The 23,647-nt window shown below is 41.8% G+C and overlaps 1 protein-coding gene across 1 annotated transcript; it reads left to right on the plus strand.

Moving 5' to 3' along the window:
• Nucleotides 1-13,340: 13,340 nt before the first annotated feature.
• C1H3orf80 (chromosome 1 C3orf80 homolog) lies at nt 13,341-14,081 on the plus strand. Its single transcript, XM_024124194.1, has one exon. It carries the CDS (start codon nt 13,341-13,343, stop codon nt 14,079-14,081), a length of 741 nt encoding a protein of 246 aa, XP_023979962.1.
• Nucleotides 14,082-23,647: the final 9,566 nt, after the last annotated feature.

Raw genomic sequence — 23,647 nt, forward strand, 5'->3', positions numbered from 1 at the left:
AGAATTTGGATGCCTTACTTTTATACCAGCGTGTGGAGGAGGGGAGGAGAGGCGAGAGGCAGAGAAACATGATTATTGCCATAGAACTGGGGAAAATTGAATTACCTATCAATTTTATAGTTATATGTATTTTCAGGCTCTTGCTCTCTTAGTCAGTTTGGGCTGCTATAACAAAGTACCATAGCCTGGGTATATTATAAACAACAGAAATTTATTTCTTACAGTTCCAGAAGCTGGGAAGTCCAAGATCAGGGTGCCAGCATGGTCAGGTTCTGATGAAGGCCCTCTTCAGGGTTGCAGATTGCCTTCTCATTTTATCCTCACATGGCAGAAGGAGAGCAGAGAGCTCTCTGAGGTCCCTTTTAAAAGGGCACTAATCCCATTCATGAGGGCTCCACCCTCATGACCTAACTACCTCCCAAAGGCTTTGTCTCCAGATATCTTCACACACACTGGAGGTTAGGATTTCAGCATATGAATTTGGGGGTGACACAAACATTTAATCCATTACACATGCATTTGTCCTAAATCATTAGACTCTAAGAACTGTTATACACACTTTACATTATAATGACCCACAGTTCTCAGTGTCTTTTTCTGTCCCAACTCCTCCTTCAAGCTTCAGCTTACATTTCCCCTCTTTAGTAAAGCCATCCCCTTCTCCCCAGGGGAGTACATCCTGTTTCTGCTCTTTAACCTCCTTGTCAGGCTCACAGAATTCAAGATATCACCTTTGTAACACCTAAATGCTTCTATTACTCCAGTGACAGTAGTTAATATCAAACATCAGTGGGGCAATATTTAATATTCCATTCTCTGATGTTCTTTTAAGCATCTAGTATTTAAGTATAAACTTTAAATTATATCTAGAAGAATATATTGACTTACTGTAACTACAAAACCCAAGATGCAGAAACATGCTCGCAAGAGCTTACCAAAATGTTACTTCTAAGAGCCTGTTAAGGGGCTTTAATATTTTATTTTGGATTATGCAGATAAAGTTTATAAACAAGATTGTTCAAAAATAATGGGGATGAGAAGCCTTTCTATCTCTTTCTTTATATCTGAGTAGAGGGAATAAAATTCACGTTTATATCTCCACCCCTTCGGGCGAGGACTGGGGCTATTCTTAGTCTCTCCAGATTGATTCAGATCCCCCCCACCCGCCCCCACCAAAACCCCACATCACTTCTGAACAATGACCAACCTCTATCGAGAGCTTATCATGTACCAGCCACTTTACATACATCAACTCACTGAATTCTCACAATGATCCTGAAAAGAGATATCATCATCACAATTTCACTGAGATAATTGGGCAAACCAGTGGCAGCACTTGGATTTGAACTCCTTTCTGCCTAATTCTAAAACGCATGCACTTTCAACCACCCCACACACCCTGTCCGCTAATGCTATGGTAGGTCATGTGCTAGAGCCTTGTTAAGTGCAGCAGAGAGCTCACCAGACAGGCAGCCATCTGCAAACACAGAGCTCTTCTGGTTTCCCTCCTAGGAATAACAAGATCAGAGATTAAACCGTAGCTCTTCCTTTTTCTGCAACTTTGAACAAGTCACTCCCTTGAATCTCACTTTCTTCTACATTATCTAAAATAATGTACTTAATGAGCATTTACTCTGCACTAAGCACTTTGGATTAACTCATTTAAGCATCACATAACCTTAGAAATTAGATTCTATTATTACTCCCATTTTATAGAGGAGGAAACTGAGGCTTGGAGGGATTAGGTGACTTGCCTGAGGTCCAGAACTAGTGGTAGAGCCAGATTTAAAACCAGGTCTGTCTGATTCCATGGCTTAAATTCCTAACCACGCAGCATAATTGTCCCTACTAACACTTTTCTGATCCATCTTGTTAAAATGAACAAGATGATATATGTGCAAGCATTTTGTAAAAGTTAAGCATGAAACAAACGCCGTTGTATTTCTGTTAGCTGTTTTGACTCTGGTTATGGTAGGAAAACCGTGCTGGAAGAGGGACTCTCTGGGAATAAACGTCCACATAAACAGAGGAATGTAGAATTCTGGAGCCAGCACCACTATACTCTCTGGAACCAAAGACAGGCAGCCAGAATCCTGTATTATTAGATTGTTCCACTTAACAGGATCCGTTTTGTTCAGCTTTAAGAAAAAGTAAATCACTGTTAAATGTCTTTCTGAACTGCTTTAATTATAGATTAGCCTTGTCAATCTTAATAAAATTATGCCTTGTGTTTGAGGTTTATATATGGAAAAGTGCTCAAAAGCAATTACTTTTTAGGAGCAGGACAGGAATAAAGACGCAGATGTAGAGAATGGACTTGACACGGGGAGGGGGAAGGGTAAGCTGGGACGAAGTGAGAGAGTGGCGTGGACTTATATACACTACCAAATGTAAAATAGATAGCTAGTGGGAAGCAGCCGCATAGCACAGGGAGATCAGCTAGGTGCTTTGTGACCACCTAGAGGGGTGGGATAGGGAGGGTGGGAGGGAGGGAGACGCAAGAGGGAAGAGATATGGGGACATATGTATAAGTATAACTGATTCCCTTTGTTATAAAGCAGAAACTAACACATCACTGTAAAGCAATTATACTCCAATAACGATGTTTAAAAAGAAAGTAATTACTTTTCTTTCCCAAGCACGTCATTTAAAAAATTCTTATATTCACAGATTGATCCTTTTAACTCTATTCTTAGACTCATTTTTAGGGTTTTTTTTTTTTTTTGGCTATGCCACATGGCATGTGGGATCTTAGTTCCCTGACCAGGGATCGAACCTGCGCCCTCTGCATTGGTAGCATGGAGTCTTAACCACTGGACCACCAGGGAAGTCCCTCAGACTTATTTTTAAACTGACTCTGTCTAAAACTAAATTATGGCTCCATGATATTGAACAGTTTATATGTCACATTAGTGACATGGTCATTGATGTTATATTTCTGTCCAGACTAGTAGATTTTAAGCAGAAGCATCGAGGCCCCAGCAATAAAAATGTGCACTTACTTCCAAAGAATCTGCTTTTATTATTACAATAAGATGAATTTGTAAGAAATCTTCAAGATTCCTGATTCTAAGGAATGCTCTTAGTTGATGGTGAACAGCCCTATTTTCTTGTGGACTTATTTAAAAAGTGGTACTTGCCTAAATTATGCAGGGAAAACCCAGTCTATGGGAAATTAGTCTATATAAGAGAACCCTAACTCCTCAAAATATTAACTGGAGTTTCAACTAAAGAAAAAAAAAATGGCAGCTTAGGAGTGTGGAGAGAGTTCCTTGATCATGCAAGTTGGGAAAATGCTACTTTATATTGCTTCCTCTTAGAGAACCACAACGTACCTTAACAAATTAAAGGCTCTGAAAAATCCTGAAGCAGTGAAACTCACATGATTTTCTGTGACTAGGCATTTCCCAAACTTACTTGACCACAAAACCCTTTTTCCAAATGACAATAACATTCCATAGAATTCATGCTCTATAAGACTTTGGCAGTCTATTATAATTGATTCTGAAATAAAAATGACTGAGGCATGTGACCAAACCACGTCAACTTCCCAAGATGGGCCGTGCTGAGAAATACAGCTACCTACAAATATAATTTTTTACCTTAAGATTAATTTCTTTTTTTAAAATTTATTTTATTGAAGTATAGTTGATTTACAATGTTGTTAATTTCTGTTGTACAGCAAAGTGATTCACTTATACATATATATTCTTTTTCATATTCTTTTCCATTATGGTTTATCACAGGATATTGAATATAGTTCCCTGTGCTATACAGTAGGACCTTGTTGTTTATATCCATTGTATAAACAATAGTTTGCATCTACTAATCCCAAACTCCCAACCCATCCCTTCCCCTCTCCCCCACCCTGGTGAGATTAATTTCTAAAAGGAATTTGGCAATGCAGAATAACATACTGATGGAAAACTCACAACACACTCCAAAAACCCTACAAATTAAATTTACTGTTATTTATTTATGTCACTTCTTATTCCACAAAGAATTTGCTATAACACATAACACTTAAACAAATGGCGAAATATGAATGGAATCAAACAAAAAATAAATTGAATTAGAAAACCAAGGCCATGTTAAAGTAGAAACATAAATATGGGGGGCGGGAACCAGCACAAATGTTATAACTAAACTTTAAATTTAGTTCTGAACTCCCCAGCAACCAAAACCAAAAGCGATTCATGGCCATTTGCATAATAACCATGATGAAAAAGCAGAAAGCTTTGACAAGTTCATAAGGAAACAAGGCTTTTTTGGACTGAATTCTAAAAGAAATCATTCAAAAGGGAGAATTTCATAGGCGACACAATGCTTCCAACCATTTTCCAAATGCAGTAACAAATTTATGAGGCTAATTCTTATAGCGTTGCCAATGATAAAGCTCAGGCCAAATATTCAATTCTGCAAAGTTAATGGGTTCCATTTGTCTTTGGCTGATTCAGGAAGACAAGTTACAAATCTAATAAAGTCATGATAACCCTAAAACAAATTAGCTTTGTACTTCACCATTTTCAGAATTAAACTAACAGGCAAGAAAAGATAATGAGCTCTTTTTAGTAAAAAATAATAGTTAACACTTACACAGAGCTTTCTATGTGCCAAGCAGTGTTCTAAGCACTCTATATGTGTTCGTTCATTTAATCCTCACAACTCTATGAGGTAGGTATTATTATACCCTTTATTTTACAGATGAGGAAATGCAGACCCAGAGATTATGTGCCCAAGGTCACAGAGCGGTACTAACACTGTCTACTGTCACTTGCAATTGAGGCCAACTTTTCCACATGGATGGGTGCCAGTCTTAGGCATCGGAGTGGCAAACACTACTCCCTTCAATCTATACAATCAGAGGAATCATGTAATTTGTCATCTTGGCGTCCCTAGAACTGGAGAAGGTGGTTCAGGGGCACTGTATCAGTCAAGGTCCAACCAGAAAAACAAACCATTCTGAGCACTTAAAACAGAAGGAATTAAATACAAGTGACTGGTTACACAGGAAGAGCTCAGAAACCCCCAGGGGATGGGGGAGCAGCCCAGGAATGAGCAACAGTGGGAAAGGGCAAGTGTTCTTACGGCACCCTGGGGACTGGGGTTGCCCTCCACAGACCTATGGGGGCCATGAAAGAGCTGCCAGAGCCCCCACTAGCTTCTCGCTTTATCCCCCCTCCAACCTCCCACTGGCTGAACCCTGCCAGAATCCCAATAACAGGGAAAGGTACCCTCTAGGGATCAGCCCTCCTATGATACAGGGCAGAGCTGTAAATGTTGAAGACTGGATCTAAAAGTTAAAATGCCCAAGACTGGCCCAGGTATTAACAGTTAAAATGTGAAAATTGTGTCTTCCAGTAGCTGGAGCTAATGGGCTTCAAGAGGCAAATCACTGGGTAAATAAAAGCTTGTTCTCGAACTCTCTGGTCACCCTAACAAGGGGGAAATCCTCTTTCTGCTTGAAAGAATACGTAAGTAAAATACTTCATTCTGCAGGTAGCAAAACCATGGTATTGGTACTCAAGAGAGGGCTACATGTTGAAAATATGAAGAGTCATACACTTAGGTAAATTAATTCCATAAAAATGCATTTAGCAGGGGCTTCCCTGGTGGCGCAGTGGTTGAGAGTCTGCCTGCCGATGCAGGGGACGCGGGTTCGTGCCCCGGTCCAGGAAGATCCCACATGCCGTGGAGCGGCTGGGCCCGTGAGCCATGGCCGCTGAGCCTGCGCGTCCGGAGCCTGTGCTCAGCAACGGGAGAGGCCCTCGTACCGCAAAAAAAAAAAAAAAAAAAAAAAAAAAAATGCATTTAGCACCTATGATGTTCAAGTTGCCAAGGCAGAGATTCCTAAATGATGTGGCCATGGCGTTCCGGAGCGCCATAAGCTCTTCATAGATGTGCTCCCAACTCTGATCAATCCATTTTGTCCCAGCTGAGCACCACGTGTGCATGGTGGTGCCTGTCCCAGGGAACGATGAACAGAGAGGGTCCTGTGACTTGTGGTCAGCAGGATAAACCTTGCTGCAGGAAGTAAGATGAGTGACCTAACAGCAAATCGGGACTATAGGAAGATGGTGTGCTGACAGGAACATTTGAGATCTTCGCTTCATGAATTTCTAATAGTGCACAGGAAAGCAGGCAGGAGTTAACATTCAGACAACATAGCAATGGGGGGAAGGTAGTGTGTGAGCCGGGGAACCCTCCAGGTGAGCTTCCCAAAGTACTAGTCAAAATGGTGCCAGTCCACAGAGAGATGGAAACCACTATTCTACAGGGGCCCAGACACAAAGCCTACTGCCCTGAATGGATTTCTAGAAACCCCAGGATTAAGATATATACACAACCACCTGAAATATGAGGTAGAAAATGAGAATTGCCACAAATGAGAGATGATGTTAGGGATTCTGAGAAGAAAGAGAGAACTTCTAGCTGGGGACAGTGGATTTGGGGATGAGTAGTATACATTTTGGAGAGGAAGTGACACTGGAGCTGTTTCTTACATGGTTTTCACCTACAGAGGTGGGAAAAGAGAATTCCTGGTGGAGGGCACAGCCAAAGGGAAAAGACAACGTCTCTAAAGCAGGGGGCTTGGCCGCTGTCTCAGGTAGTCATTTATTGAAGTAAAGGGTGTAGGAAGGAAAGAAGTAGAAAATCAAAATGAAAAGGAAATTTGAGATTATACCCAAAAGGCTGTTTAAAAAGTCATCATTGCATAAATCTACATAAATGTAGATCTGCATAAATGAAAATTGTTACGGGAAATTTTGGATATTGGGCTATATTCACAATCTTTTAAGGCAAGTGTCTTGGAAGACAGTTATTCCATGCCATTTAACATTCGAAGCAGGGTAGTGGGTAGGCAGACCACAGCCCTGCCCGGGGACTAATGAGCAGCTCAGAGTCAGTGCGCCTGGTCCTGCTGCCCTGTACCTGTGTGGGCCTGGGCAGGATCCTGACCAAGAACAGGCACCTCACGCTCCATCCAGTTCTACAGAGAATATTCAGAAGGAGGTATTAACAACCAATTTTTCTTTGTAATGAAAGGGAGGCAGAGTATATTACTAGTTTCGAGTTAAAATAATGGAGCATAAAAATGTTTCACCTTATGAAATTACTTCATCCTTATGAAGTTATTTCATTATGAAATAATTTCATGCTATGTGATTTGTCTGCCAGTGCGAGCATTTGGCTGGTACATCAGTCTACTGACAGATACATTCTAACTTCAACAAGCTGACCATTTTAAAAAGTATGAGTGAGAAAGAAATTCATTCAGCTGATATAACTGCAATTCTAATTTCAGATCTTCTTGGCCTCATTAAATATCTCTCACAATATTTATGGTTTGATTTTTATATTTCCAGCAGTAAAAAGGAAAGTTTGCCATGAGAAATTAACTGATAAATTGTAATAAAGCAAAATTAAATTGAGAAAATTAAGTCATTGATAAATAATGTCATATATTCATTTTGCGTTTTAGAACCCAGTATATACTTATTTTCTCCAGCATGTACCATTAGCATATTGATGTGCATTAGATGGCTTAGTTCGTGTGTAAAGAATGTAAAATAATGAAGGAAGGGAATTTATTTTTTTGTTTTCAGAAATGTATACAAAAATAGCTGACCCATCACATTATTACCTAAACCGTTACTAATGGGTTACCGAAAGTGGCCACAAAAGTGACAAATAAAAGCTTTACGTCCTCAGAAGAATCTCGTATTCATGGTCTGGAATAGAGTCTAGGTCTATTTTCCTTGTAAATGGCCTCCTTTTTTTTTAACATCTTTATTGGAGTATAATCGCTTTACAATGGTGTGTTAGTTTCTGCTTTACAACAAAGTGAATCAGTTATACATATACATATGTCCCCATATCTCTTCCCTCTTGCATCTCCCTGCCACTCTCTCACTTCGTCACAGCTTACCCTTCCCCCTCCCCATGTCCTCAAGTCCATGCTCTAGTAGGTCTGTGTTTTATTCCTGTCCTACCACTAATCTCTTCATGACATTTTTTTTTCTTAGATTCCATATATATGTGTTAGCATACGGTATTTGTTTTTCTCCTTCTGATTTACTTCACTCTGTATGACAGACTCCAGTTCTATCCACCTCATTACAAATAACTCAGTTTCATTTCTTTTTATGGCTGAGTAATATTCCATTGTATATATGTGCCACATCTTCTTTATCCATTCATCTGTTGATGGACACTTAGGTTGCTTCCATGTCCTGGCTATCTTAAATAGAGCTGCAATGAACATTTTGGTACATGACTCTTTTTGAATTATGGTTTTCTCAGGGTATATGCCCAGTAGTGGGATTGCGGGGTCGTATGGTAGTTCTATTTGTAGTTTTTTAAGGAACCTCCATACTGTTCTCCATAGTGGCTGTATCAATTTACATTCCCACCAGCAGTGCAAGAGTGTTCCCTTTTCTCCACACCCTCTCCAGAATTTATTGTTTCTAGATTTTTTGATGATGGCCATTCTGACCGGTGTGAGATGATATCTCAATGTAGTTTTGATTTGCATTTCTCTAATGATTAATTATGTTGAGCATTCTTTCATGTGTTTGTTGGCAACATTTCTTTAAAGTAAATGGCCTCTTAATGCACCTGAAGTTGTCAGAGGGAACACAAGTGCCTCACCCCAGGGGTCCTTTTGGCCCAGCCCAAGTCAGTGAGGAAGTAAGACTCTTCCCACCCTTTTTAACCAGACTTGGATTCACAAGCCTTGGATCCCACCTTCAGCGCAGCCACCAACTTACTCTGTGATTGGGATGTTTTTAACCTCTCTTCACCAGGAAAAAGGGATAAGAATAACTTCAACCCACTTCACAGGAATGTAGGAAGGAGAAAACAAAACAATGCATGGGGAAGCACTCTGAAAGCTGAAAGGCCAAATACAAACATAGATGTTATTATTTTCCTAAGAGCCTGACTATACTCAATCTTTTGTTTCTAACTTCAAGCATGGGAGAAATTTCTGTTTCCTTTTGTGCCTAAATTGAACAAAAGGTACAAACCATCTCACTTTGACTTTTCTCCTACTTCAAGCATTTGGCTTGAAGAAAGCCTTCTGTCAGCAAGCTGCCGACCCATAGAGTTGAAAGGAAAGCCAGACTGCACTCCAAGTCTGGCAAGTGGAGGTGGAGAAAACAGGAAAGAGTGCTGGAACTTTCCTGGTCTCCAGGGAAAGATTGAGCAGGACTGCAGAGGTAACTGTATTCACACAACCGGTTACAGACCCTGCAGGGAACCGGATTTTGGCTTTGACTCTTCTTAAAGCCAACCTATGAGAGGGTCTCAACTGTGGAGGTAGAAATTACACAGGCTTTGTCCCATGCATAAGAGATGACGTGTGAAGGGTCCTCCCAGCTGGGGAACTGGCCCCCATGAAGTTTCCTCTGCCTGGAGCACATCGTTTCTCTTAGCCTTGTCCTTTCCTAAGGAGCTCTTTCTTAGGGAGACCTTTCTGGCTGACACCCCCACCCCAGTCCAGACCCCATCCAGCGTAAAAACTCAGAGCCCCTGCATTTCTCCTTTATAATCATTGATCTTCACCTGGAATTAGTGATTCATTAATTTGACTGATTAGCAGTCTGTTTTTCTCTCTCCCCTCCCCCAGCAAGCTCCCTGAAAACAGGGAACCCTTTGATTTCATAGTGTCACCAGAACAGAGCAGAATGCCCAGTTCAGAGTGGGCCCTCAATAAATATTTATTAAATGAGTGATGAAAGAAATACGATTTGAAGAGAACTTCAAAGCAGAATATTTCAGATCACAAATCATTTCTAGGTAGGCCCATTTATGCAAATATACACTATTTATCATAAAACCCTCAATTCACTGTTGCTCAGGGAGACCATACTGCAAATGGAGGGAGATCGTAAAATGAGCATGCAAGTTAGTAGGCAGGAAAAATGCTGCACACCGAAAAGGGGGTTCTTAGAGACTGGATGGTTTACAAGGTCCTAACTGCCCACGTTTAGACCTTAAGAAGGAGGGACGAGAACAGGGCAGAGCTATTGCTTCCCAGGTTTAAAGGCACGAACTCCCAGTCAGCAGACATCAGAGAGAAACTCCCTTCTGGACCAGGCACCATGTGACAGAACAGAAAGTTGCATGATGGGGCCACCCACTCTTTCTCAAGCTATCAGGACAGCTTCCAGAAGCACAGGTGACACAGCAGCCAGTTTGGCTGTGTTCTGTTTACTTTCTTCTGTTCTAAAATGTTGAAAAGTATAACTGATTAGGCATTCATTCACATGAATGTAAATAACAAGGAAGATACACTTTTCAAAAAATATTCTTCAAGCACCCCAGCAAGATAAAGCAGTTAATTGTTCTTAATTTTTATCAAGCTGTACTCCAAGAGACCATGCTTTTTGGATAAAAGTCAGTCCCCATCCCCCTTCCATCTGATTTTTACTCTTGCACACATTTCTTTACACACAATTTAGTGGCAATTTTCAACAAAATAAGGTTTCTTTTTAATTTTTACATTGTGATCTTCCTATATCTTTCAATTTTTCTATGGAACATATAATTAAATACCATCTTCCTCACTAAGTGGCTTGAATTTATGACTTCCTGAGAGCTAACACATTTATTTTTGTGTTAAACAAATATAAAGAACAAGGACACTGACTAGTGAATATCATGTCTTTTCTGCGGCTTTTAAAGCTATAGAGTTTCTTTTCTTTCCTTCAAAATGTTGTACACAATAAATTATATTGCAAATAAAAATGAATTAAGTGAGACTGAGAGATCAGAGAAGAAATAAAGAGGGGCCGGCTTCTGTAGAGGGTCTTTAATGGATGACGCTTTGGGACTATCAATTTGGAAAGAAAAAAAATCAAATAAAAATCCATTCCATACTCATTTTGCAGACCTCATCCTTTTCTTTGTTTTCATATAAATAACTCTGCCAATGTTTTATTTTATATAAGATCTATACTGTTTTTCTACTGTGTCCTAATGGTCTGCAAACAAATTCTCACTCTCTTTAAGGCAAACAGAAATTAAACAAATTAAATGCTGTTTGTTAAGTAATTTCAGAATAACAATAAGCAGGACACTTTCACTTATGCATCATCAACTGTACAACTTCCCCTTTACTTTCGCCATTGCTCCTACTATGACTAGCAGAAATCCTAAAAGATCAGATAATAAAAACCCAAAGAGGTCTTCACATTTTTTTCAATTTCATACTCAAAGTCCATCTCAATCTGTGAACTGCTTTCATCTTTGAGACTGTTTGAAACCCATTAATTTTATTCCTCCTTTGGGAAAGTAAGAACAAGTCATGATCACAGAGGAAACTGCCATTTCTTTCCCTCTGTGGAATCTCTCCTTTACTGTATTCCATTTAGCAGTGGCTACGACTGCAGACGTGGGTTTATTCCATGCTCGGGAGGAATCATTTATTTCTCCATAATGCTGAGCACCTAGCAGAGTTCCTTGACTATAGAAAATGTTCAATGCAAATTTGGCAAAAGAATGGGTGAATGAAAGAATAATACAATTTTCATTGTTTTAAAATGAATCATTTCCACCCTGTTATCTTACTACAGTTTGAAACCCCTTGTCAGTCAGTCTTTACAAAATAGGTTTTAGGCCTCCCTATAGAGAAACAGATGATGGCACAGAGAAATATTGTGGCTTTAGGAGAGCTTTAGAAAGAAGTACCTGTGCTCAACTAAGCTTCACGTGAAGTAGTTTTGTCTGAGTGACACTTCGGAGATTCTCCAGGAGGAGAAAGGATTATTTTGGAGTGTGAGGCAAAGTCAGGTGCTCCCAGCAGCAGAAATATTTCAAATGTTTTCATTCAGGCGGGGCAATGACCTGTCTAAATCAAACCAGTGACCCTAACCTTGTTCCATAAGGCTATTAGGGAGATACAGTGTGACTTCCTCTGAGAGAAATCTTTGCCTTTAACCTGACCTACCATTGAGCCTTGTGTGTCTCTATATCTTTCCTTTGCTTTTACTTTTTTCTCTCAATGACTATGGAATTTCCCATTTGGTCAAGTGTTTAAGGGGACCAAGTGTTTAAGGGGTGAGGGAATTAATAAATCCTAATCCTACAAAGATGACTGTTTCAGTCTGCCTTAATAAAAGCACAGGTTCCTGGTGCTCTAAGGCCACCACCTAGCAGATGCGCCTGTGTCAGCGACTGCATAACTGCCATCCCTCCCGTGTATGCCAAGGAGCTTAACCACGGAGCGGTGACTACTTGCCTCCATGTGCTAAATGGGAGCAGAGACCCCCTTTAAGGCAAACTTTGCAAACAAGAGTAACCTTGAAAAAGACCCTTTAGACGCAGATCAATGCTCAGGAACGTTGCCAACCACTTACACTCCCCTTTGACACTTCAGAGATGTGTTACTTACGCTGGAGAAGAGGCCTCCTTCTACCCCAAACCCAAATCCCTCCTCTGTCCCTTGAGCTCAGTGGGGGCCTGTCGGATGAGCTCCTGGGGAAATAAGCACGCCTTCTCTCCGTCAACTCGGGTCACTTTGGCGGAGTCCACCCTGCCCCTCTGGGAATACTTCCGTGGTGTTGTGACCTTAGCCTCTCCGGAGAATTCTCTATCTGTTCTGGAGGTCTCCTGTGGGTACCGGATTTCCAGCCCCCTGGATCTGCCTGAAAGCAGAACCACCCGGCGGCCTCCAACCCCCCCACCCCCCAAGCTCTGGGACTGCTGCGGGGCTGCGCTAGCCATTAATGGCCATCATCCATTTTTAATCAGAAAGATCACAAGAAGGATGGTAAGCGAATCCCAGTCGCAAGTCAATTTAAATAACATTCCTGGGGAAATCCAATCACTTAAAACTGAAACACCTACTGGAGCAAGAGCCCCCGCCCGAGTGGCGGGGAAGAGCGAGACGGCTGACTTAATCAAGATCAGGGGGCTCCCAGGCTGAGCGCAGAGCGTTAACCCTTCCAGCCCCGGAGGGTGCCAAGTGGGGCTTGGAAGAGCGCGGCCGGCCGGGGCCAAGATGCCCACGGAAGCCCCACGCAGCCTGCCCCTGCCATCTTGGGCGGTTCCGGACGCCCTGCGCCCGGCCTGGGCGGCTGGGCGCGCGGGGTTAAGGTCAGAAGCTCAGGAGGCTGTTCAGGCGCGGGAAGCGGCCGCCTCCCGCAGCCTCGGCGCGCCTCGGGCTCCTCCTTCCGCCCAAGCGTGGCCAAGTGAGGACTGCTCCGGCCGCAGGTAGCAGAGGCAAGGGAGGCGGCGCGCGGGACCCGAGCGGAGCGCCCGGGGAGGGACTGACGGACACGCGGACAGACGGATCCCCCCGCGCCCCCGGACCTTAGCAACGGTACGCGCGGGCCATGTGGGGACCCGGGGTCACGGCCGACGGCCTGTCGGTGGCGCCGGCGCCGCCACCGCTGCTGCCGCTGCTGCTACTGCTGGCGCTGGCGCTGGTGGCGCCCTCGCGGGGCGGCGGGGGCTGCGCGGAGCTGGCGTGCGGCGAGCGGGAGCGCTGCTGCGACGCGGCCAACGCCACCGCGGTGCGCTGCTGCAAGCTGCCGCTGCACGCCTTTCTCGACAACGTGGGTTGGTTCGTCCGCAAGCTCTCCGGGCTGCTCATCCTGCTGGTGCTCTTCGCCATCGGCTACTTCTTGCAGCGCATCATCTGCCCCAGCCCACGCAGGTACCCGCGCGGGCAGGCGCGGCCGGGGCCACCGGGGAGCGCCGGGCAGCCGGGGGCCGCGGGACCGCCCGACGACCAGGACGACGACGACTCGCCCGCGCTGCTGCGGGACGAGGCGGCCGCCGGCTCTCAGGACTCGCTGCTGGACAGTGGAGGCGGTGGCCGGGGCCGGGCAGGCGGCGGGCGCTCGGCCCCTTCCTGCGCCTCGGAGCACGAGCTGCGCGTAGTCTCGCCGGTCTTCCTGCAGCTGCCCAGCTACGAGGAGGTCAAGTACCTGCCAACCTACGAGGAGTCCATGCGGCTGCAGCAGCTCAGTCCCGGGGAGGTCGTGTTGCCCGTGTCTGTGCTCGGCCGCCCGCGAGGAGGCGGCGCCGGGCAGTCCGACGGCGGCGGCGAGGGCCGCTTCCCGCTCATCTGAGCGCCCGGGGCCTCGCGAGGACCACGCGGACAGAACCGGGCCGGGGGCTACGGGTGGGACGCAAGGCCGGGGTGGCCAAGGCGGCCGCCGCCAGTTGTCTCAGACCCCGCCTGTCGCCCGGAGACTGGGTTGGGGCCAACCCCACCCCCGCCTCCCCCGGGATGTTAAGTTTCCCTACGTTTCATTCGGTTCAAGGAAACGTTAGGCACGCGCGGCGGGGGCGACAGCAGCCGACGACCCCAGAGCAAAACTTTGGAGGACGTCCCCGCCCTAAGCCTTGCCTCGGCTTGAGTTCACTTGTAAGTGCCTGCTTCCCGAATCAGAGAACATATGAGCTTCGGGAGAAGGGCAGTAACCTTTAAGAATGAAGCGAGAGGGTCGCAGTTCCACTCCTTTCCCTCTCGCCTGGACAGGTCAAGGTCTCCCAGGATGGGCGGAGGGCGAGGAGGTGAGCCAGGACTGGAGGCTGATGCGCGCGGGTCTGGGAGAGCAGCACCTAGGTATGGTCGAATCCCTCCCTTGCGGAGAACCCAAGAAAACCCTTCCGTGTCTTCCTGGCCAAGCATAGTCACAGTTCACAGATTGGTGGGGGGAGAGCCGTGATATCCGGTTAGTTGCCGTACTTATGCAGCAATTACGCGTATCCAGGACCATACTCGTAATAAGGTACAGTTGAACTTTTGATTTTTCAATAACTGAGAAGATATTTATATTTATTTGTCCTTTATTTTTATATTTTTACCATGTATTAAATAAATGCATCTGGAGGGTATCTCCACAGTTAATGACGAGATAATCATCTTAGCACCTTTTTTAGGCCTTAATGGCCCAGAAATTGTCTACACTCTATCATTACTGTTTAATAAAATGTTGGACATTATTTCATTTACAATGGGAAAAAGAAGAGGCATGGTCAAACGAGGAAACATATGTGATTAAAAACATGAAGTATACCTTATTTTCACTATTTGAGAAGAATATATTTTATTTTTAGTACTGTGGCATAATATATAACTTTTTATAATAACCATACGTTATGTATGTAGTCAAGGTCATAGTTATATGTAAAAAGCATTGATACATGTATGCCATACCACGAAGCATGATGTCATGCACTTTTCCCTCCATTTTCCATTTGGAATACACTTCACATGATACAAAGCATAATTTGTTGTGACTTGTAACTTTTGTTTAAAGCCATAATTGTGCAGTAAGGTACTACAGAAGGATTCAACCTATCTTAAGAAAAAAACGTGTCGTTGTATCAGTTATACCATTCTGTGAAATGTCCTTTAAGCAAATGGTAATATAAAGTAATATATTAAAATGCATTATGGGGCTTCCCTGGTGGCGCAGTGGTTGAGAATCCGCCTGCCGATGCAGGGGACACGGGTTCGTGCCCTGGTCCGGGAAGATCCCACATGCCGCGGAGCGGCTGGGCCCGTGAGCCATGGCCGCTGAGCCTGTGCGTCCGGAGCCTGTGCTCCGCAACGGGAGAGGCCACAACAGTGAGAGGCCCGCGTACCACAAAAAAAAAAAAAAAAAATGCATTATGTATAATGTACTTATGCATATCGTCTATGTACAGTAAACACATTGTATATCATATAATTATTCCAGTTTGTGATTATCAAGAAAGAAAAAGAAAGAAAACAAATACAAAAGGTTTCTCTTGGGGAAGGATGAGTATTACATTGAGAAAAATTACACAGTGGACCTCACACGTGTATCTAGACAAGTTGTTCTTATGATTGAAAAGTTCTGACAATCCTGAGAAATCTTAAAATATCTGAATTGTTTTAGAAGAAAATGATTTGATTACTTTAAACTTTTAAAGCTGATTGAAAAAGTCTGACAGTTCTCAGAAATCTTAAGATGTCTGAATTGTAAGAGAAGAGAATGGTTTACTCTAAACTTCTAAAAGCTAATGACCCTGTCATTAAAGAGAATCATTTGAAGTGTATTAAAACAGAAAACATTAAAATCTTTCTCTTTGCAAATTGTATTAGATGTGTGACTATATGGTAATGTATTAAAATATGAAATGTGTGTCTTTATCATTTAAAAGCAATTTTAAGCTGTGAATTGGCGAAAGCATCAGCAGTTGAGACTATATCAACTTTTTTGAGAATGGTACAGGATTTAATGAAATCACATTATATTGAATAATCACAAATATTAATGTTACTCAAACACTACATTTTAATTACTTGTGGCTGTCAGTACCACCCACCGTTCAGACAAACTGGAAAGGTGCCTTATTCCTTTAAATGATTTATTCTTTGAGGGTACACTGTTTTAGACACTTTTAAAAACTCACCCATATCTGAAACATCAACGTGAATATCCAAGTACCAGTATATAGAGTATATCCTCTATGTTGTTACTACCAACATCTAGAAGTGTACAACAAAATCTTGTGAAAATACACTTAAAATATGAACCAAGATGTTTTCCTTGTACCAGCTGTGGAACACTTCTCTCCCTAAAATTCAGAATGTCTATAATGTGACACCAATCATGCAATGAGATTCTACTAAATTTTAAAGTTACAACAAGTTTTACACTTGTTTTTTTCCTACGCATCACAAAAGCTTTTATTCACATCCCCCAGTTCAATAAAAAATGAGTTTACTTTGGTTTTTTTCTTGTAATTCATTGATTTACCAAGCATGATTCTGTTCAGGCATAATTTTGTCGGGGGGGGGCAGAATCCTGAAAAGCTATTTTTATTAGTGATAAATTAACATATCTCATGGTAATACACACACATATGTAACATACCATATTAATACACACAGAACCCATGTGTTCACAACACTAGAATACCTGGATAGAAACATTTTTAAAGCACAAATGGCAATATCTTGGTGGTCAGTTTTATAGATTTCACCTGGAAGTTATTTATTACATAGAACTAGTAGAAAATAGAAATGTAGAAAATGGTTTTATTCTTTCACCTGAAGATAAACCATGATGAGATGCTGATTTTACTTATTTTTAATATTGTATATATAGTATAGAATGCAGATATAGCTATATGGATACAGACATATCTAGATAGATATATAGTCTGTGACATACCTTTTGCAAGGCTGCTACATACCATATCTTAAACAAAGCCACCTGGAAATGCCAGGTTCTCCAGTACTAACGAACTTTTGCTCCTGGTTTTCAGTTATCAAACTAATTCACGTACTAAAACATTTCAAACATTTTTATTTTCATTGACTTCTCATGAGTAGGGAAGTAATGGCCCTAGATATGGTAAGAATCCATCTGGAATGAGAGAAAACATGATTGATTTTCTAAATCGTGTGTGTGTATATATATATATATATATAATCACCAGTTGCTTAAAAGCAATTTGTAATGGTGTTGTTCAGTATCATAACCAAGAGGAAAATGTCTTCTTGAGATATAATGATAGTTTTAAGAGGCCATTAATTGCCACATTCTGCAAATATGGGTGTGCTTCAGCCATGGAAAATGGCATTGGCAATTATGCCAAAGGGCATGAGGTGTACTATATAAGGAAAACAAGATTCAATTGTGAAGGCCAAAGGGAACATTAAGGAAATGGCCTCAACAGTTTAAAAGGCAATATGATAAGTATCTTAATGTTGTACTTTTTGTATATAGTTTCTCTCAAGTGGAATTAATAAAGGAAACAATCCAGAGCTGAAACTGATATGTTATAAACATGATGTGGTGTTGAGATTTATACTGTATTCTACAGGGATGAGCATTTGAGAAACAGATATTGATACTGAATTAAATTGGATTCAATTGATAGTCATGAATCTGACCCCTTTTAAATCCTTCTTTTTGGGCTTCCCTGGTGGCGCAGTGGTTGCGCGTCCGCCTGCCCATGCAGGGGAACCGGGTTCGCGCCCCGGTCTGGGAGGATCCCACATGCCGCGGAGCGGCTGGGCCCGTGAGCCATGGCCGCTGAGCCTGCGCGTCCGGAGCCTGTGCTCCGCAACGGGAGAGGCCACAGCAGAGGAAGGCCCGCATACCACAAAAAAAAAAAAAAAAAAAAAAAATCTAAATCCTTCTTTTTATCATTAGTATCTTCCTACCAGTAGTCAAAAGTCTTTGTATTTTGAGTTTTTTTCGTTTTAAGGGAATGAAAATAAAATACCAATGAAGTGTTTAAAAAAAAAAAGTATTGACTTGTAAAAATTTCGTGAATCATAATTAATTTGGATTTCCACACTGAGAGAAACAATGAGTTGTTTTATTTTGAACAACCCAGCATTAACCATCTCTCCAAAAGTGTAAGTTACAGACAACCAATCAGTAATAGAATATTTGACAAGTTTATGTCTGACCTCACTGGTTTACAATTTATTTTTTCATTCTCCTTTCATCCATTGGTGAAAAGGCTAATAAGTGGTAGGCTAAGGGAAAGTATTTTGTCAACCAAAGATTAAATCAAGTATCCAGCTAATTGCACGAAATTAAGACATCCTTTCTTCCATAGGGATAGAAAGGACGTCTTCATTATGTTTTTAAAATTTTGCCTGTAAAATAATTAAATGTCAAATAAAACCAATACTTTGATTATACTTAAATACATATAGAACCTAATTTTATTTATTTATTCTCTTTTACCTACAGAATTCACTTTTAATTTTATGGCAAAAATTATTCTATGGAGGATATTTAGGCTTGCCATTAAACTAAAGTTTATCACTTTTTAACCCTCCTAGCTAAGCACCTTCATTGTCTTGATATCTTCTAGTTCTTATTTTCTTTCTTTGTGTGTTGTTCTTATCCTGCTTTGGATTTTCAGAGATGTTTTCTCCCAAACTCATCTTTTAGAACTCCAGGTTAATCTTTGCTGCGATTTAATATCACTCTGAGGGCTTCCCTGGTGGCACAGTGGTTGAGAGTTCGCCTGCCGATGCAGGGGACGCGGGTTCGTGCCCCGGTCCGGGAGGATCCCACGTGCCGCGGAGCGGCTGAGCCCGTGAGCCATGGCCGCTGAGCCTGCGCGTCCGGAGCCTGTGCTCCGCAACGGGAGAGGCCACAACGGTGAGAGGCCCGCGTACCGCAAAAAAAAAAAAATCACTCTGGTTATGCCTTGGCTTTTTGCACAGTTTCTTCTTTTGGTAAAACAGTATTTTCCAAAGTGTTTATTTTGTGTTCTATTCGCATGTGACTTCTGTAGTTTTCCAGTTTTGAATGAGGTAATTTTTCCTTTTTATCCACTAAAAATGACTGTAAACATATCTCTTTGTTCTTATCTACAGAATTTTCTCTGTCACACTGGGGCAGAGATCAAATCTTTGCATCTTTTTAGCAAAGACTTTAATTTTTCCAGATTTCAAACACAATAAATCTTTATTTACCTCTTTGTCTTATTGCTGCCTCTTTGTTGGCTACATTTGTTTCATCAGACAAAGGATTAGAATCTTGCACATTTGCTCCTGTTTTATTTTGGTTTGTGTGAATTTTCTCTTCTGTATTGACCAAAGATTTTACCATATCAAAATTAATTTTTTATTATTTTCCTGGGTCTTAAAAGTATCTTCTCTTCATTCTAGATTTCACTTTTCTCTTGCAAACTCTTCACTGGTTTGTCACCATGTGCATAACCCTTGTTGAACTGGCCAAGCTATCAGATTCCTGTAGATTTACACCAGTTTTACTTCTTCCTCTGATGTTACAGTCTCTGTCTTTTGTTTCATAGCTCCATCTTCCGAGTTTTTCTCTTGGAAACTCTTCACAGTATTCTTTTCATCTTTCTTTATCTGAATCTTTTCTGTTAATGTAAGCAACTGAGACTTGAGTTCTGTATCAGTTCTAGATCTGTGTCTGGGGTATAGGGACATTCCCTGACTCAGCATTTCTTGAAATTAAGCTCATATTTTTTTACTTTTATCTCTCTTTGCATATTCTCTTTTGACTAGGCAAATGTTTAGTTTTTTTATATCTTTTTTGTTTCTTAGGATAGATCTTGTTCTTTGACTAACTATCTTGAATGTTCTTTGGCTACATGTCTTCCGTTTCAGAGGCATTACTTTTAGGTTCATGTTCACAGGCTTACAAGAGGAGTTTTCTTGACTGAGGTCTCCTGGTCCAGACTTATTTTTGTTCACTGAATCAAACATTTCTTCAAATCCACTATAGTCCACTTCCAAACAGCATGTCTTCTGCTTGGATTCTGCCATAAGTGTTTGCATTCCAAGAAGTCTTCAACTGCATTTTTCTTTTTTCTTGATGTTTTCAATCAAGTACTGATAACTGTTGGCTCCAGGTTTTCTTTTGATGTTTTATTATTTTTTAAAAATATATTATCTATCTATTTATTTTGGCTGCACCAGGTCTTAGTTGCAGCATGCAGACTCTTAGTTGTGGCATGCATGAGGGATCTAGTTCCCTGACCAGGGATCGAACCCGGGCCCCTTGTATTGGGAGCACAGAGTCTTACCCACTGGACCACCAGGGAAGTCCCTCTTTTGGTGTTTTAAGAAAAAGTTTTGTATGGCCTTCTACATTTTCTTTTGATTGAAAAACATGTACACTCTGTATGTTCTAATATTTTTTCTATTACTCGGTTTTCTTGAGTAGTATTTTTCACATCTAAAAACCTACATATGTTTTGGTTTTCCTTGTAATTCCCCTGATATATCTGACTCCTTCCTAAGGGTTTCCTGCGAACAAGATTTTAAAATTTGGAGTTGCCCTAAGTATTGTAATGTCTGCCAGATTTTCTACCGCATGTGCCTTAGGAGTTTTCTTAGGTTTCTTCATGCCTGTAGAATGGAACATGCCTGTAGAATGTGAATGGAACCTGTCCATTCTTCATGCCTGTAGAATGTGAATGGAACCTGTCCATTCACGTATCTGCTTTGGAGTTGTCCTGAGGTTAGTGAGAAGAGTCGCACTGTATTACAGTTTTGCAAATTGTAGAAGACCTGTCAAGTCTTCTACTTGGTTTCCCTTTTCTTTAGGAGTTTTGTCTGTTGGTGCCTGTTGGTATTTCCATGGGTTCAGTCTTTTCCACAGAAGTTCTCAGAAATTTCTTGATTGTTGTCAGGAGTTCAGCTGATTCACGTTTCTTCCTGGGAACTGTCCCGAATTTCTTATTGTCTTATCTTCTGGGTCCACAATTTGCTGTGAAGTTTTCATAGGGCCATAGGTTCCTGTTGGGTCTTCCACTGGTTCTGCCCTTTCTTTAAGCATCCTAAACAATCTTTTTTTTTTTTTTTTAAACCTGTGATGTTTTCACCTTTTCTACATTTCCACCGGGGGATAGGGAGTTCCTGTTGCTTTCACTCTCTGGTTGTATTGCGCCTTTGGTGTTTGTATAAACTCTTGATGCCTGTCAGATAGATCTTCTTCCACGGAATCTGCATTTTCCCTCAGTTGTTCCCAGTGGTCTCCTGAATATTCTTAGATGTTCTACTGGTTCTGGTTTGTGCTTTGGAGTGTTCCTAAGCATTTTGTGAACATCACCACCATTTATTTATTCCTCTGATTCTTCTGGTGTTTGCAGGAACTCTCTGATACCTGCCAGGTCTTCCAGGGGTTCTGGTTTTACTTTAGATGTTGTCAGCAGCCTCCTGATGCATGTTAGATTTTCTACTGATTCTGCTTTCAAGTGTTCCTAAGCTTTCCGTGGGCATTTATCTTCATGTATTTGTTCCTCTGGTTCTTTTGGTGTTTACAGGCGCTCTCTGAGAGCTGCCGGGTTTTTCATTAATTCTTGTTGTATTTTAGGTGTCCTCAGCACTCCCGTGAGGAAGCTGAGCGTGTTTGCTGGGTCTAGTTTATGCTTTGGCGTGCTTCTAAGCCTTCTGTGGACATTATCTCTATTTATTTGTCCCTGTTTCTTTTGGTGTTTGCGGGAGCTCTCTGACACCTGCCGAGTCTTCCACAGGTTCTGCCTTTTCTTCACGCATTTTCAGCAGTATCCTGAGGACTGATAGAGTTTCCAGAGGTTCCTCATCCTGCTCTGGAGTGCACCTAAGCTTTTTGTGGACACAATTTTATTTCAATAAACATCTGTCATCGGTCTATAATTAATAATTTCAAAAGTTAATTCCTGAAATTTATAGTGCTATGTTTGAGTTCTGGCAATTCATCTTGATAAGTTACATATCATTATTTCTAGCAAGCTCTGTTTTAAAATTTGGTAGCAATTCACATTTTAGTCTTTCTTCCAAAGAATAAAATGTAAGCATGTGCACAACTTTAGATATAAGCTTGGCAGTTGCTTTGGGGGTGACAGTTTTCATTTGCTATCATGATGATTATCACAATAATAACTGTAATTCGTTGAATGCTTCCGTATGCCAAGTACTGTGCTAGGCATTTTATGTGTATTATCTCATTTAAAATTCATAAAAGGAGCAACTAAGGATTATTAGTTCCATTTCACAGAGGAGGAAGGTGCAGCCCAGAGAGGCTGAGTGGTGTGTCCAAAGTCACATGGCTGATATGTGGAAGATCCAGGGGGCAGATTCAGCCTGTCTGACTCCAGAGCTGGGACTCTCAACCATTAAACTTCTCAACATGCTCTTAACCCTGTGGAATATCTTATCGTTAGAGCTATGGCTTAACCGCATAGCATCATATGGCATCACTTTCTTTTTTCACAAGTGAATAAGTAGCTATTGTTATTTGCTGTTTAAAGGAATTATTATTAAAAATACAGTAGAATCTGGGCCGGGAATCTTTAATGACTCAACAGTTATTTGTGGGCATGCAGAAATGTTTCATGGATAAAACCTGAAATGGTCAACAAAAGCAACTCAGACACCGGTTCTTTCCATTTCATTCAGCCAGTTCCTTCAGTGCCAAGTGTGCCTCCTTTCTGGTCTGGCTTCACTAACTTTAAAAATTCAAAAACACTTCTTTAAAACAGCTGGTAAATTGTTTCCAGTATTTAGAAAAAGAAACAGATTTTTGTATGCTCATCATAAAATGAGAACCATAGAGGCTAACATTATAACTAAGTACCCAGTGCCAGCTAATATCAAAACAGGGACAAAAATAGCTTCCTAAATGAAGATTTTGTTTGTGTTCTTGTGGTAGAGTATGATTGTTAAGACTTCATGAAGAATAACAGTGGTTTAGAGTGAGACTGCCTGGGTGACTCGCTGGACTCTAGATTTACTAGTTATGTGACCGTGAGCAAGTTGCTTAACTTCTCTAAGCCTATTTTCTCATCTGTAAAGTGGGGAGAGATGGTTGTAATGAATATTAAGGTAATGTATAGAAAGCACTTAACACTGTGCCTGGGACATAAAAATGTATGCAGGTGCCAGTGCACACATATTGGTTGACACTGGGTTGTTGATAAACCTGTGGAAATTCAAAAACTTTTCTAATCATGGACGTTAATGATTTGAATTAAGAAGAGAAACACTGGGCTTCCCTGGTGGCACAGTGGTTGAGAGCCCGCCTGCCAGTGCAGGGGAGACGGGTTCGTGCCCCGGTCCAGGAGGATCCCACATGCCACGGAGCGGCTGGGCCCGTGAGCCATGGCCGCTGAGCCTGCGCGTCCGGAGCCTGTGCTCCGCAACGGGAGAGGCCACAACAGTGAGAGGCCC

Source organism: Physeter macrocephalus, chromosome 1, assembly GCF_002837175.3.
Source record: "Physeter macrocephalus isolate SW-GA chromosome 1, ASM283717v5, whole genome shotgun sequence".
In the NCBI taxonomy this organism is placed as follows: Eukaryota; Metazoa; Chordata; class Mammalia; order Artiodactyla; family Physeteridae; genus Physeter; species Physeter macrocephalus.

What these genes read in the sequence shown, in the direction of transcription:
- C1H3orf80 (XM_024124194.1), top strand. Translation starts at nt 13,341, where the DNA reads ATGTGGGGACCCGGGGTCACGGCCGACGGCCTGTCGGTGGCGCCGGCG.